General features: G+C 41.5%; 1 protein-coding gene across 1 annotated transcript; it reads right to left on the reverse strand.

The window, feature by feature from the left end:
• Positions 1–64: 64 nt before the first annotated feature.
• phactr3a (phosphatase and actin regulator 3a) lies at positions 65–12324 on the reverse strand. Its single transcript, XM_088007515.1, has 12 exons — positions 12297–12324; positions 11831–12211; positions 10956–11123; positions 9921–10136; positions 8850–9078; positions 8002–8252; positions 7259–7412; positions 1908–1963; positions 1686–1747; positions 1441–1581; positions 1084–1160; positions 65–711 (listed from the first exon to the last, which is right to left on the reverse strand). Exons 1-12 carry the CDS (start codon positions 12322–12324, stop codon positions 696–698), a joined length of 1779 nt encoding a protein of 592 aa, XP_087863641.1. The 3' UTR covers positions 65–695.
• Positions 12325–14645: the final 2321 nt, after the last annotated feature.

The raw sequence follows: 14645 nt of genomic DNA on the forward strand, positions 1-14645 counted from the left end.
AACCTCTTGTTAAAGCCATTCTTAATTGGAAATAAAATAGTTTGAGAAATGAATACACTGCCCATTCTTAAAAAACATGTATTTTTGAAGACAGTTTTGAAGTAGTGCTTACAAAGGTATTTCTCTTTTCAGTGAAGACACTATCAGTCCCGTTCTGATTGACATACTGTATGTACAGTCAATATCAAATTCCTCCCCGACACATTCTCACCCGACTTCACAGTCTGTACACAGTCCAAGTGACACATTATTCATCAGTTAAGAAAAGGTGGTCACATGCACTACTTCTTCCCACTACATGGATTCACACCGATTTGTCAAAGTAGTCCTTGAATTAGTACAAAAAAAGAACGACAGGATTGTTTTTTTTTCTTTTTTCTTTTTTTTCCCCTCCCTCTGCTCTCATCCTGAGAGTAAGAGGGTTTCCACCGAAGTCTCTTCCGCCTGCCTGCTTCTGCGTCGCACCCAGCGGTCTCCGGGACGCAATGCCGGCAAACATCCCTCCGTTGTTTCTCCCACACCCATTTCTTCATACTGATAAATATGAGGGGTGTCGGAAGAAAGCTAAAGACACGCTGAAGACAATAAAAAAAAAGGCTTCAGGCTCTTCGATGTGTCACCACTGAGCTGGCGACAGGCAGCTTAAGGAAATTTCTACGCTCAGCATTTCTTCACAGAAGAAACTCTTCAGTCTTTCACGGCCGGTGGAACCTGCAAAAGGTAGACATGCTGTGTGTTAGTGCAGAGGATGGGAGAGGGTACCTTTGTCATCAATTCTGGCTGTGTAGCCATTAACCAGGAGCTATTTTTAAACTCTGGGTCACTGGTACAACCCACAGATCCTTCATTTGTAGACCAGCACAACCAAGGACATTGTACCATTTCATTATTGGCTCCCTCTGATACTCTTAGCTCTCCAGGGGACAACCTCCCCTCCCCAGTTTAGATGCACTCCCATCTATCTATAGCGTCTCCTGGTCTATGTAAGGAGCACGGCGAGCTAAATATAGACTGCTGCTGCTCAGAATAGAGCAGGCATGCATTACCAAACACACTAACACGCAGGCGGCTCAGAATACTAACCTAGTTAGGTGTTTGCTTGAGGCGTGCACTTCCATCTCTGTGCTCTTGAACTCGTTCAGCTCTTTCCGGATTGCAGCCTGTGGGGAAAAGGCAAAAAAAACCATTATCAGTGAATCCCCTAAAAAGCATCCTGAGCCAGTGAGCATCAGTGAACAGCAGGAGAAAGATATAATCAGGATAAATCATTTAAAAGGGCGGGGGATTTTGTGAGATAAGCTGATAACAGCGACATGAACATGCTGGTAGTCCTCAGTGATAGTCACGGAATTTGGGGAATTTCGTAACGCCTGACCTAAATATTGATTTATTTATTTCTTTTGTACATCCTGAAGGTCACTTATCTTGACAAACACTCACCTTGTCCGCCGCTGAGAGACGAGTCCAGGGCTTGTCTGCTCTCCTGTCATAGTCCTGAGCTTTGGCCACCTCCACGTAGTCACTGAAGCGGATCAGGATCTTTCTCTCCCGCAGCTCATCAACTGTTGGCCGCTGATTGAGCTGAGAAAGCCCACCCACACACAAAAAAAGGTCAAATTAATTTAACCCAATAAAAAGGTTATGCATGTTGTCGGTTATATATAAATTAACCAAAAGTGTTGTACCTTTCTGTTTAGTCGCTGTTTTATCTCCCTCCTCTCCTCCTGCTCCGTTTGATCGTTTCTTTCTGAAAAATAATAATAAAAAAAACATTAGGAAAAGCTTTACATTTTGCTCTCAATGCAAAAAGAAAATCATATAAATTAATACTTGTAAATAAAGTGCTTATTTCCTTAATTTCCAACACCTTGAGTCATAAATACCACAACAAATACGGTGAGACTCACGTTTTAAAATGTTTCGACTCTCCAGCTCCTCCACATTCGGTCTCTGGCTCAACCTCCTGCGGAGAAACACCAGAACCACGTTTTGAACCATGTTGACCAAATCTCCTCCAGCCACTTTCCTCCTTCCCCTCTGTTCGTATTAAACAGGTTGCAGTTTCTTCACGACGCGCGTTCTCGAGAGGAATCCCCTATGTTTCCATCTCCCATCCAAACCGCGGCTGTGCTGCTTGGGCAGAGGGGCTCCCCACATTTGGAAGAGTGATGAACGGCGCCGATTTATCCCCGTACAGAGAATTTCCTCAAGCAAGTTTTATATTTCGGCGAGCAGCATCTCTGCGGCGGGAAAACTCCACTCTGTCTCGGCGGCGCAGGCACTCCTCTCTCTACTATCAGCCACAAGCGCTTTTTGAAGCGGGTCGTGATGGGGTTGGGACAGGGCGCGACTCCGCCAGTCTCCCTGGTTACTGCATGCATAATGTGTTGGAAGCTCCGCCCACTAAGGCTTCCCCCGCTTTTACGCTCGAGCAGGAGGGAGTAAACTCGCACCAGCGTAGTACTCTTAACAGTAGCGTCGGTTTATTTAAATATGAGTCGAAAGTTATTTCTTTTAAAAACATATAAAAATATTTGTTTTGTAAATAAATAAATAAAATAATACAGCAGCTTTAACCACTTGTTGTCCTGGAAGTTTAGTTTCCAGTTGTCCCTTCGCCATCAAAGCAATCAAAAGGTTCAGCTATGTGTCTGTGAGTTGGCTTTGTATGAATTATATATGTGAGCATCTTAAAGAGGTCAACATCAGACAGCCTGTGGGTTATACCCCAGCAGACCTCCAGAGGTGAAAACCACAAAGAGAGTTTGAATGCCTCTACACAACAGGACTCTCTTCATCCCCTCACCCTGGCAAACACTGGACTCTTTATAGTTTGGTTCTCTGAAACATCAAAGTTAGGTCACATGAACTAAAACCTGGACGCCCATGATGCACACGCAAAAGTAACAGTCGTTTTTTTATCTGTGTCTGCATATACTGCAGATGAGGACTTAATCTTGTCTCCATGGTTCTCAATCTGTGGCGCATGTATTTCTGGTAGTTCTTTGGCTGCCTTCAGTGGGACTTAAAAGAAAAACCCAAATTATTCATACCCTGGTAGATATGGATTATAAGTATTTTTATTAAACCACCAACATTGTCTCTGACAGTAAATAAGACACCCGTCTCTTAGAAGACAGTAAAACTGTGTAAAATTATAACATATTTAAACATTTTATTAAAAACCTGGCATGCCAAAATTGTTTTTAACCATCTCAATTATCATTAAGCATATTTATATGGTTATTTATTGTAAATAGAATTTTCTTTGAATTGCTGACCAGCTTCTCTCATGTTTCCCCTCTAAATTCATATTCCCCTCTCAAGTCTTGCTAATATCTCACAGTAATTGCAAATTATTTTTTTTGATAAAGTTTGCATTGCCCTCTATTTCCAACCATTTTGATTCTAATTACCATTTTACCATGTTGAATCCACCAAAATATGACAGATCATGACCTCTAAAAAAAAACTTTGGCTTTGAAAATTACTCTAAATCATCAATTGTGAAAACATCTCCCAGGTTGGGTATTAATGCCTGATGGGTATGTTCCACAGTAGATGGCCCCAGTTTGTACATGAGGATGGGGCAAAATAACCGGCATTCAACTACAACTTGGAATCCAATTTTCATCTTTTTTTAAATTAACCGAGCAAGATGTCTGATATCTTCCCCTTCTCCCAAGAACAGTTTCTTCTCTTTCTTCTCAGTGCTAAACAGAAAGTCGACTGTTATGTCTTCAGTAATTAATAAGCATGTAGAGATCTTTACATATCTTTACATGGTACAAGGTTTTGTTCAGCCTTCATGCCCTGGAGGAATGCCTTCTGAGAACAAAGATTAGAACAGGAACACAACAATCACATGTGTTTGTAGAACGCTTTCGAAATCTCAAGCAGGAATTCCATTTGTTCCTAAAACCTGATAAAAGGAGGAGCACTCATTGCTATCCTCCCTCGTCTACAGCTTCCCCTTTGATTAGATCAGTTGGATTTCACTGCTATCAAAAGATCTCATCAGGTGGGAATGATTTACAGCTCACGATTCTTTTGTTCCCCTCACTGACAAACGAAGAGAAAAACCACGGCGAAGCGCCTCGAACGCTGTTACATTCCAAACGTACAACAAACGGAAAATCACTAGTGAAGCCCCAGCGCGTATGAGCATCCACTGTATTGACCCGGTCGCTGGGTTGCTTAGCAACAGTATCTTGAAGACAATGGAGTTTTCCTGCAGAAGTTCTCATTTCTCCCTAGTAACACAGGGAGGGGCGGGGGGGGGGAGATTTCACCACCGCACTCCAAGCTGCGTGTGCTTTAAATGACAATCTGCAGCTATTTTTGGAAACATGCTGCTGTTTTCTTTTTTCTGCCTCGGCAGGAAAGATAAATGTGCTAACGGAGTTGCTAAATTTAATCAGCTTAGCAGCTAATTAAATTTGACTCGAGGTACAGTAAACTATTTTTAAACCTATTGTCACGTGAAACAAAATGCTTAATTTACTATAGAGTGATAGAGATTTCCTGGGTGTGTGTGTTTTGTTTAAACTGACACACTGATTGCATCGCCGATTGTAGAGTGAACGTTAGAGATTTTTCTACAAGACGCACAGAAAACACCCAAATCTTTTAGAGTTTCCATTTTTTGATGTATTCCCCTTTTAAGTGAGGTGCGAAAGTAATCAATAAGTGCCCCAGTCGAGAGAGTTGTTAAATATCCAACCAACTGAGTGGAAAAAAACTGCATGTGGGCGGTTGTTTGGTCGTTAATTTAGGCTGCCAACTGCACCAAGAACATAAAATTTGCCTTTTTCAGCTTTCTTCTTTCTCGTAGTACTGTAGCAGGATGCCCTGCCTCCTCCCACGCCGGTATTATTTCTGCTGATATAACTCCCCGACATTTGTGAGGAGGCAGCAGTGCACGAAGGTGGAATGCATTATTGAACTGTAGCAGGAGCTAAGATTAGAAACAACATGGCAGTGTGGCTGCAGAGCTGATGCTAGCTCTGGAGCTAAAGATAGAAAGGTCGTCGATCACTGACACCGGCGGAGAGACGGTGTGTTATCATCCATCATCTGTTCTGCAGCAACACACAAAAGCTCAAAGGCAAAGAAGACAATTAGAGGTTGGAGCCGTGCAGAAATGTATTGGTGCTTAGTGTGTTCTTTTGTTTCTCACGACTGCCTCAGGGAGTTTTTTTCCTCCTTCAGTTAACCAATCTGAGCTATAATTAGAAAAGGTTATCCTCCACAGTTTTTCTTTGCAGCAACGTGGAATTAGAAAGCTGTATTATTCAAAGCTCCTTGAGTTTAGACTTCTTGGTCTGACAAAAATGATTATAAATTGTTACATTATGTCCATATTTGCCACATTAGGTCTAATGCTACACTTCAATATTTGTATTAAGAGAAGTAGCCAAGATGTAAAGGCACTCGAGTATTAAACCAGAACTGAAAAAAGTTACATACAACTTACCTTACGTACAAGGTAAGTTAAGTTATTTGGAAGTCTTGTTTAGGTTAATTTTTCAAATTCAAAGCATATCACTCTGTAAAAGTCTTAAAGAAGCATTTCTTTTATGAAACAAAAGGAGTGTATCAGTGTATTATGACACTTAGCAGTAATAGCTCCTTATATTAGCAACAGATAGCCTTTTGTTCTGCTTTCTCGCAGATTTATCCGACTTGTTTTTATAACACTGCACTGCACACTTCAAATCATTGAATGTCTTCTTTTTAAATGACCAAAAAGGCGTTTCTTCCAGTGCTTCTAAGAAAAAGAGTAAGAGGCCATATTATTAGTTGCCTATTAGACACCCGTTGGACATTGTCCTCTGAAGTGTGGGTGGCACTTTGTGCTTGGCTGCGAATGATTTCACAGCGCGTTATGTAACGCTCTTGTGTGTCTCGGTTTGAAGCACCGGTGTTGAAGAGCCTGAGTGTGGTGATATATCCAATCATGAGATAGCTGCTGCTGTCAGTCTGTGAAAATTATGCGGCTCAGTTGCATTGGGAGGGCGGGGGGGTGGGGGGGGGGATAACTCCACCTATGTCTTTACAAAGAGGGACAAAATGTACGGACACATCAATGAAGCTTCACGGAGGAAACGTTTCCTGGAACGAGTTTGCCGCACTTGTTGCCCCCAAAATAATCAGCAGAAAGACTGATTGTAATGTGAACGTTTCAAGAAATGGCGGTACATGTGTGAATTTCTAGTAATGAAAAACGTGTGATAGTCATCTATTTGGAAGATTGCCTACGACAGACGCCCCACTTCCTGTGCAGTGAATATTTTCAGCTTTAGTTAGAATTGTTATGGGTTGGTAGATAACTTAACTGTACCGCAGATACAACAAAACATTCATTTTAGGGCAGGTTGTGCACGATACAACACTTTGGTAAAAAAAAAAAAAAAAAAAAAAAAAAAACAGTTGGAAGATCCCAATTATTTATTTTAACTACACTTTAAATGGTAGATGATTTATGCAATTATGCATAAGCAAAGTTTTCAGCATTTTTATAACGTTCTTGCACCATCAACTACATAGAAGTCATTTTCAGATAACTTCAAGATGTGCTTAGTCTAGACCTTTTGTGCAACATTTGTCATTTCCCCTACATTGCTTCCATTTTGGTTTTTCTGTCACAGTTGAAACTTTTATCAAACACATTTCAATGTCAGGCAGAGATAATGCAGTTTTGAAACAATTATTTCATTTATTAAGGGAAATAGCTATTCAAACATACTTGCTCCCTATGTCCACTACATGTTGTGCCACATTTGGAAGCACCAATTGCCATAAAGTGTTCTATATGAAATCCCTGTAGAGAAATATCAAGTCTCTTGTTTTAGCAGAGAGCAGAACTCATGGCAACAACGTTACAGCAAAGCTTCGGACGGTCACACAGATGTTGGTTTTACACCAGATGTAACAGAACCAAACCTTCTAACAGGCTCACTATTGTCACACTAGTCCCCAGAATAATTTCCAAATATTTGGACGATCATTGATATGTGTTTCTGCCTGTGTATTCCTTTTGACGATTGCGTACTCGCATGGATTGGTTTTTGTTGTTTTTGCCTCTTTAACTTCGTTGTTCTGGCTTCTTTTGTGAAGCTAAAAATTTGTTTGATGATCTGAACTGTGTGACAAAAAAATAATAATAAAAAATCCAAACCAGACCTAATCTGCAGGAGGGAGAACATGTGTTTCACAGCTCCATAGTTAGGAGCATCGCAAAGCTTCTACTTCTTACTTGGCAAGTTTCATCTCTATCTGCTGACGGATTTCCTGTCGCTCCTGATCGCTCCGTGCCGGAAAGATATTCTTGTCCTCCAGCTCCTGCTTGCTCGGCCTGTTTCGTAGCTTGACGGCCAGCAGCTCCTTCCTTAGCCTGCGAGGAAGTGTACCTGCAACACCATACATGTCCATTGCACCGCCATGCCGAGACACAGGCTTAACTAGAAACCAATGCAACAATGCAGAACACCATGGCATCTAGACACAGGATGCAGTAAATACTTCTAGATTAAATACCACAATATAAAATTAGAACTGAAAGAAAAAATCAAATTGAAGCAAACGTTATAACATGACCTAATTGCTTTCTATTTTTTCTGTTGACTATCAATGAAATAATGGTGTGTGTAACCTAATTAGATTTTCTGTATATTTAATGTGGGGGCGGGGGAGAACTCTTAATCTTCACTAAAGTTCTTCTATTTTTTCTCCTCTAATATCATCAATGTAGAAGTAAATGCTCCACAGTTTTTGTGGCGTGTGGAGTGAGCAACATTATTATAATATAGACGAATACTGTCTCTGAAAATAAGCCTGGAAAAAGTAAGACGTATGGGATTGTGATGCTTGAAACTCAAATAATGTCCTAAACAACAAGAAACCCTCAAAAAGAAAAAACGTTGAATTCTCCAACACACAAATGCCTGCACGGTTCGGGGTTACACTTTCAGCAACCCACTACGGCTGTGTGAGACCCACCAGAGATGACAGACTCGTTCCAGCTGTCTAGGTCGAAGGGGAGGCCTGAGGTCTTGGAGAAGCACTGGTCCAGCCGTACGTTCTCCTTATTCTCCTCCGCTTCCTTCTTGGGCCAGTCAGACCCTCCGGCTCCTATGCAGCCGCCGGTCAAAGACGACATGTGTTGGTTGTCAGAGCTGCAGGAGCGAGACAGCCGTCCGTCGGAGCACCATAGCCTTGGGGGCGAGCCCTGCTCACACCCGTCGTGGACACTGAGGAAACACGAAAGGACAGATGGCTTTTTAATGTGGACAGCGAAAGAGATATAGATACAACTGAACTGAACGGAAAAACACTGACAATAAGTGAGTGGCTCCATGGGTCAAAATTCCAGCAAACTACTGCAAGAGGCTTGTGGAAGCCAAAAGAAAACATCGCTTCACCAGTCTGTGTCTGGACACAGAGGGGATTTGGGTCGAAACTTTTGTTACTTCGACATCCTAGCGGGGAAATGGATGCAGTTTTAAAAGCTTTAACATTAAAATTTGATATTGTGAAATTATTTATTTTTGCCTCCTGCTTCTAAAGTAGGCAGTGTCACGATTAAAACGCGTCTCATAAATTAGCAATCAGCAGCCGACTGGATAATAGGTTTTACGGATTGGGGGGAAATCTATATTAGAAGAATATTTTATGAAAATATATATTTTTTTTAATTTTTTTGGACGACCATGAATCTAGAAGGTCATTCTTCCATCAGGGACCAATTCTATCTTATTTATGTTATTTTTTAAGCAAAGAATATGACAGAAAAAACAGTAACAACTAAATAAATCATAATATGGAATATCCATAAATTGAAAACTAACCTCTCCTGTCGATTCTTGGAAGCAAAAGCCCTCTGCAGCTCCTCCATAATGCAGCTGGGAGGCATGGGAGGGTGGATCATATTGCCCAGGTGTGGGGATCCCGAAGGGTTTGCCAGGGGCCCCCGTAGTGGCAGGGTCATCGATGTCAGGCTTTCTGTGGCCCTGGGCAGAGGCTCTTTGGGGAGGTAGGAGTTGGGCAGGTGAGTAGGGAGCGACACAGGTCCTGAGTCTGAAAGGCACATAAATAAATGTTAATAATCATGCAAATCTCTCTTATTTTTTCTGAACTAGCTGTATTTGTGTACATATTTAGGATTCAGCTTTCAGTATCTCAAGGTAACTTTACATGTTTAGTTAACAGGTCTATGCGTCAAGCTATACCAGCTTCATGCCGAGTTTACAGCTTTTTGGTTAGATGCTATTTCGCCTGGTATTGTAATAGAAGTCAAATTAAGGGTCTTTCAGAAATAACTTCACTAGCACAATAACTGTAAACACACTGGACAGCTTTCAACCTGTACAGAGGGATGCTTACATTGACTTCCACATTCACCCCATTCTGTTCAGTAATGCCATATTGTCATATTTTATTTTTCATTATTTAGGATTATTCAGCTTTTAAAATCAAAATTCAGTCTTTCTTTTCTTTTTGTTTTCATTTTTAACAAGCATCAGTAACAACCGTCACTTGAGAATTAGAGTAGAGTCACTTGCAATTAACAAAAAAACAAAACAAAACAAAAAAAAACAAGGAGGAGTTGTTTTCAGATTAAAGTCAAAATTATGAGGAAAGGTTGAAATGAGAAAAACGTAGAGAAATTATATAAACAATAACATTGAAATGACCAGAAAAAGATCATAATGATCGGGGGGGGGGGGGGTGAAAGATGAGGAAGTGACACAGCAGAAGGGCAGGGATGAAGTTAGGACTCAAGTTGAGGGGGTAACTCTTTATCTACAATAAACTAACATGTTTCCCCCCTGTGTGTGTCGGTAATATTGTTCCGCTATGAGCTTTAAGGTCTTTTTTCTGTTCCCTCCTAACTCGTATCGTTTCAGAACTATTCTCACCGTCGCCAGAACTCAGCTGGGGCAAAAATTTAGGAGGTACTTGTGGTGGCGACGTTCCCGGAGCGATTTCCTCTTCCGATCGCTCTTCCATGCGCTCTCCCGTGTCCTGCAGCCCCTCGGGGAGGTCCCCCGCTGGGCGTGACTCTTCCTCTGCATTCTCCTCTGACGTTGCTACATTCTCCTCCACCCGGTCGCAGTCTTGGAGAGGAGCAGCCACTGCAGCACAATTAAAAAGAAAAAAAAGTTCATAAAGAGTCACTTTACAGCGATGTAACAGTTCGCATAACAAAGGACAAATGAATGCAGTTTGAACAATCCAGCTATAGTTCAGACTAAAGATTTCAGATGATCAAATTGCAGACCAACTTTTAAAAACTCAAATATCTCCTCAATGCAGCATAGAGTTAGAAGCTTTAAAACAAACACCAAATTCAGCTTTAATAACTGGACCTGCAAATAAACAATACAAAACTCCTTTGGCATCTGACAGATGACTTTGTTGCGCTTGTGGCTTCCTCAGGGCCATGTTGCCTGGGGCAGTGAGCCACATTATCCATATAAAAACTCCACCGTGTTTGATGCTGGAGATAGGAGGAGAGCCATATGCAAAACGCACTCACTCACTCACTCACTCACTCACTCACTCACTCACTCACTCACTCACTCACTCACTCACTCACTCACTCACTCACTCACTCACTCCTTGTGCAATTTGTACAAATAAATATCTGGACAGAGTAAGACAGATTGAACCTAGCATTTAGTTGTCTTTGCTGCCCTCTATTGGTGAAAGAAGAATACTGGCCCGTGAGGTAAAAATTAAAAAGACAAATGTCTGAAACTAGTTAAAAACCTTCACTTATTCAGCGTCTATAAGTTATTTTGCAGGCATCATGGCAACAAAACCCACTTTTTCAACTACTTTATAAATTACTCTCAGACAAAAATGCAGAAATCACACATCTCTGTTTAAAAAAACAAAAAAACAAAAGTATTGCTTTTATGATTCATGTCCATTTTACGCAACAAATATACCTGAAGAGGGAAGCTCCTCGTCAGGACCGAGGTACTCCACGCTGCTGACTGTGAGGTTTGGATTCAAAGGTCCCCCAAACCCACCGAGTAAGACCGTCCCATCTGAGCAGCAACCTTGGGTGGGAGAGCTGGGATCATGGCACAGGACACCGCTGGATAATGCTACATCTTTTCAAGAAGAAGAACAAAAAAAATCATTTGATTGGAGTCAGTAATCGCAGCTGAAACACGACTCGGATTTTTTGGTGTTCGAAGCAAAACACAAAGTTTATTATTACACATTTACTGAAGCCCCTTTAAATTGGATTTGTCTCATTTAACTGGTGAAATTAGTGTTACAAAAAGGTATAAGAAATCTGTAAAAGGAACATATAGGGTAACTGTATTTGGTTTTAATGAAATATTGGAATGGTCTCAACAAATGCCCTTTTCAAAGTAACTTAAATCAATATGACGGACAAATAAAAAGACCAACAAGGGATACTGAATTTTAATAAATCCATTTGCTGTTGTGTTTTAATGTAGCTAAGCTCTCATGACAACTTTTGATTTACAATTTTTGCATTTAGTCCTTTAAAAAACACCTCAATTTAAACAGCACAAGGTAAGTCTTCAGTACTTGTTTTACTTTTTCCTATTTTCACTTCCACACTCAGAACACCTGTGGGTCTTTACTGCAGCATTAATCCACGGCAATCTTCACAGGCATGATGTGAAATTGACACGGACTAAATTAATTCAAACGGCTCAATCCTAAATTGCCACATCCTTTCATTAGGCTTTCCTAACCTAATTCATTACAAAAGGATTAGGACTAATGTGGTCGCACGATGAGCCTCAGAGAGGACGGACGGATCTCAGGCTTTCCGCCGTACCTGTGGAGCTCTGCTTGAGTTTCTCATTTTTCTTTTTCCTCCACTTCCAGGGCTTGAAAATTCGCCCCAGGGTGGCCAGCTTGCTGTTACGTCGGATGGGTGGAGTGTGAACCCCCGACACCAGGCAGCCTGTTCGCAGCACCCTCTGCTGGTCCACAAGTTCAACTGCAGCAACAGAAGAGGCAGAGAGGAGGCCCAAAGAAGGGAAGAGATGGGTTTTTTGTTTGTTTGTTTTAGGAAATATGTAGTTAGGAGGCAAAGGGGGTTGGGGGGGTAGATTCAGAGTTGACAGGATGAGGTTAAAATGTCCAAAAAAAAGAGGAACAAGAAAGAGGGGGAGAGAGAGAGAGAGAGAAACAGGAGCCCAATTAGTATGCTCACCTCACTGAATAAACCATGATGGAGTCCAAGTGCTGTGAACAGATTAAATTAGAAAGACTAATTCAATCATGGCACGCTCTCCTACGGCTGTTATTTCCCTCCCACTGAGCCATACGTCATCGATCAAAATAAATATCTCTCCCATTCTAAATTTTTCGCCGAATACATCACCGCTGTGACACAGGCTGCCGCGCGAGGGACGCATTATCCAACAGGTGCTCCGGCCGTCGGGCCGCATGAGAGAGAATGATTATTTTAGTGTCTGATATCAACCTTTCAGTTTAAGGCGCATTCACATCCTTCAGACGTTTTCATGTTTTGCCGAGATGAACTTTAGTGCGTTTTATAAGAATTTAGTTATTTTAAATACACATTTACACAAAGGAGTGGATAAATAAACTTTTCACAAACCAACAACAACAACAACAAAAAAAAATTTAAAAACTGTTTGAATTCAGCTCCCTTTACCCCGATACGTCTAAATGATGTCCAACGCAACCAGTTATTTTAATGTTGGAGGAAGCAAAGCGGACAGATCAGGGAGGAAGTTGTGGAGAAGTTTAAAGCAGAGTTTGGTTATTTACAAAAAAAGAAGCATCTAGAGATTGCACGGAGAAGCAGCCAAAAGGGTCATGGTAACTCTGGATGAGCTGCAGATGACCACAGCTCAAGTGGAAGAACTTTCATGCACTTCAGCAGAAAGTAGGTCACTGCTGAAAGAAAACCATGAGACGTCTAACAGGTGGCCACAAGTCATGTAAGGAGAACCGATAATGTGGGAGATGTTTGTCGGGTGAAACAAAATGTAAAGTTTTGGCCAATATATACGTGACTGGGAGGAGGGGGCTTTTATGACAAAAATAAGATCCTATCCTGAACATGGCATCCTCATGTTTTCTGACTGAATTTGTGTTTATTCTCCAAAGAATGAGCAAAGATATCTGGTTATTCTACAAATTATTTATGAATTGGTGCTGAATAAAAATCCAGGCGTCCCTTTTCAGGTTTCTGCCTATAAAAACCTCTGAAAACCATTTACAATTTTCCTTAAGCTTCACAATTAACCAATACTCTTAATTAACTCGCCAGTATAAAACGTAAAATCCCAACCAAACACACTGTTTACCGTTATCGCTTGATGAAATGTGAAAAGGTTCAAGGGGGAAGAATATGTTTGCGAGGCATTGAAGATTATTAGTTGTGACTCAGTTTATAAACAGCATAACTGATATGTCACTTCCTTTTTTTCTCATCCATCATCCTGTTTGTTATTTCTGTTTTACTCGCACTGGAAATCCAATCATATTTAGCCATTATTTCTGTCGGTCGAGCTGCACTCCTCCTGTTTGTGTTTTGCTCTCACTAAGTTATTTTTCATTCTATTTCTGAAATCCCATTAGCTCCCACAAAACGCTCGCGGATCCCTCTGTGCACAAACAAATTACACAAGAAAAATAAAACACAGAACAGCTCAAAAGCAGTCGGGCGGCAATGACAAGACGCACCACAGTCATCAAATAAATAAATAAATAAATAAATAAATGGGCAAATTTTCAGATTGAAACTGTTGCATATCACTCGACGAAATAAACAAACTTCTGCATGAAGAGTCCAGCAGCATTGATCCCCAAACACATCCATGGTGCCTCTCCCTCTGCTCTGTCTACAGCAGAGGTTCCCAAACTGTGGGGCGCGCCCCCTAGGGGTGGCGCCGTGTCATTGCAGGGGGCGGGGGAGGCGCGGGAAGTCGTCTGGATAAAAAAACAAAAACAAAACATGAACACTGTATGCGCTCGGTTTTTACCTTAGAATGGCCAACTCTCTGTTATTCCTATGTCAATTTGATACAGTAGAGGCTTCCACACTTCCCATATCTGTGTCCTCTGTCACTTTTATCAGCAGTTAAAACTGTTTAATCCGTTGTTAACATGTCGTAACCTGTTTTTCCGACCTGCCTTTAAACGCAACATGAGCGCTACGACGCTCGCTCTGGGTTTCCACCTGTGAAGGAGACCTGCTGCTGCTGTGCGGAGCTACGTAGGTTTGGGTTAGAATCACGGCAGCAAACCAGCAAAACGCAAAGAACTTTTCACAGTTTTTCCTCCAAACTAACCGACTGAGTTGAGTAAAGCTGTTGGATGCAGGTAATGTTAGCTAAAAGATGACTAGCTAGCTAATATCAATACAGAACCTTAAGCTTAACAAGTACCTTGTAGGCTACCGACGTTGGTGTCTATTTTCAGCTACGTACATTTCACCCCATCCGTCACACACGTCGTTTCAACCAGACAGCCATTTGTAATCCTTAGGGGGGGCGCAGAAAATGTTTGGAAACCACGGGGGGGGGGCAGAAGAAAAAGTTTGGGAACCACTGGGGCAGAAGAAAAAGTTTGGGAACCACTGGGGGGGCAGAAGAAAAAGTTTGGGAACCACT

This window comes from Poecilia mexicana, unplaced genomic scaffold (assembly GCF_051168715.1).
Source record: "Poecilia mexicana isolate PSO_F unplaced genomic scaffold, ASM5116871v1 scaffold_7, whole genome shotgun sequence".
NCBI classification, from domain to species: Eukaryota; Metazoa; Chordata; class Actinopteri; order Cyprinodontiformes; family Poeciliidae; genus Poecilia; species Poecilia mexicana.

Excerpts from the sequence above, each read along its gene's own strand:
- phactr3a (XM_088007515.1), bottom strand. The coding sequence starts at position 12,324 with ATGGCTCAGTGGGAGGGAAATAACAGCC. Across the intron at positions 12,212-12,296 it reads GTGGGAGGGAAATAACAGCC|GTGAGCATACTAATTGGGCT; the intron begins GTAGGAGAGCGT and ends TTATTCAGTGAG. Across the intron at positions 11,124-11,830 it reads ACTCAAGCAGAGCTCCACAG|ATGTAGCATTATCCAGCGGT; the intron begins GTACGGCGGAAA and ends CTTCTTGAAAAG.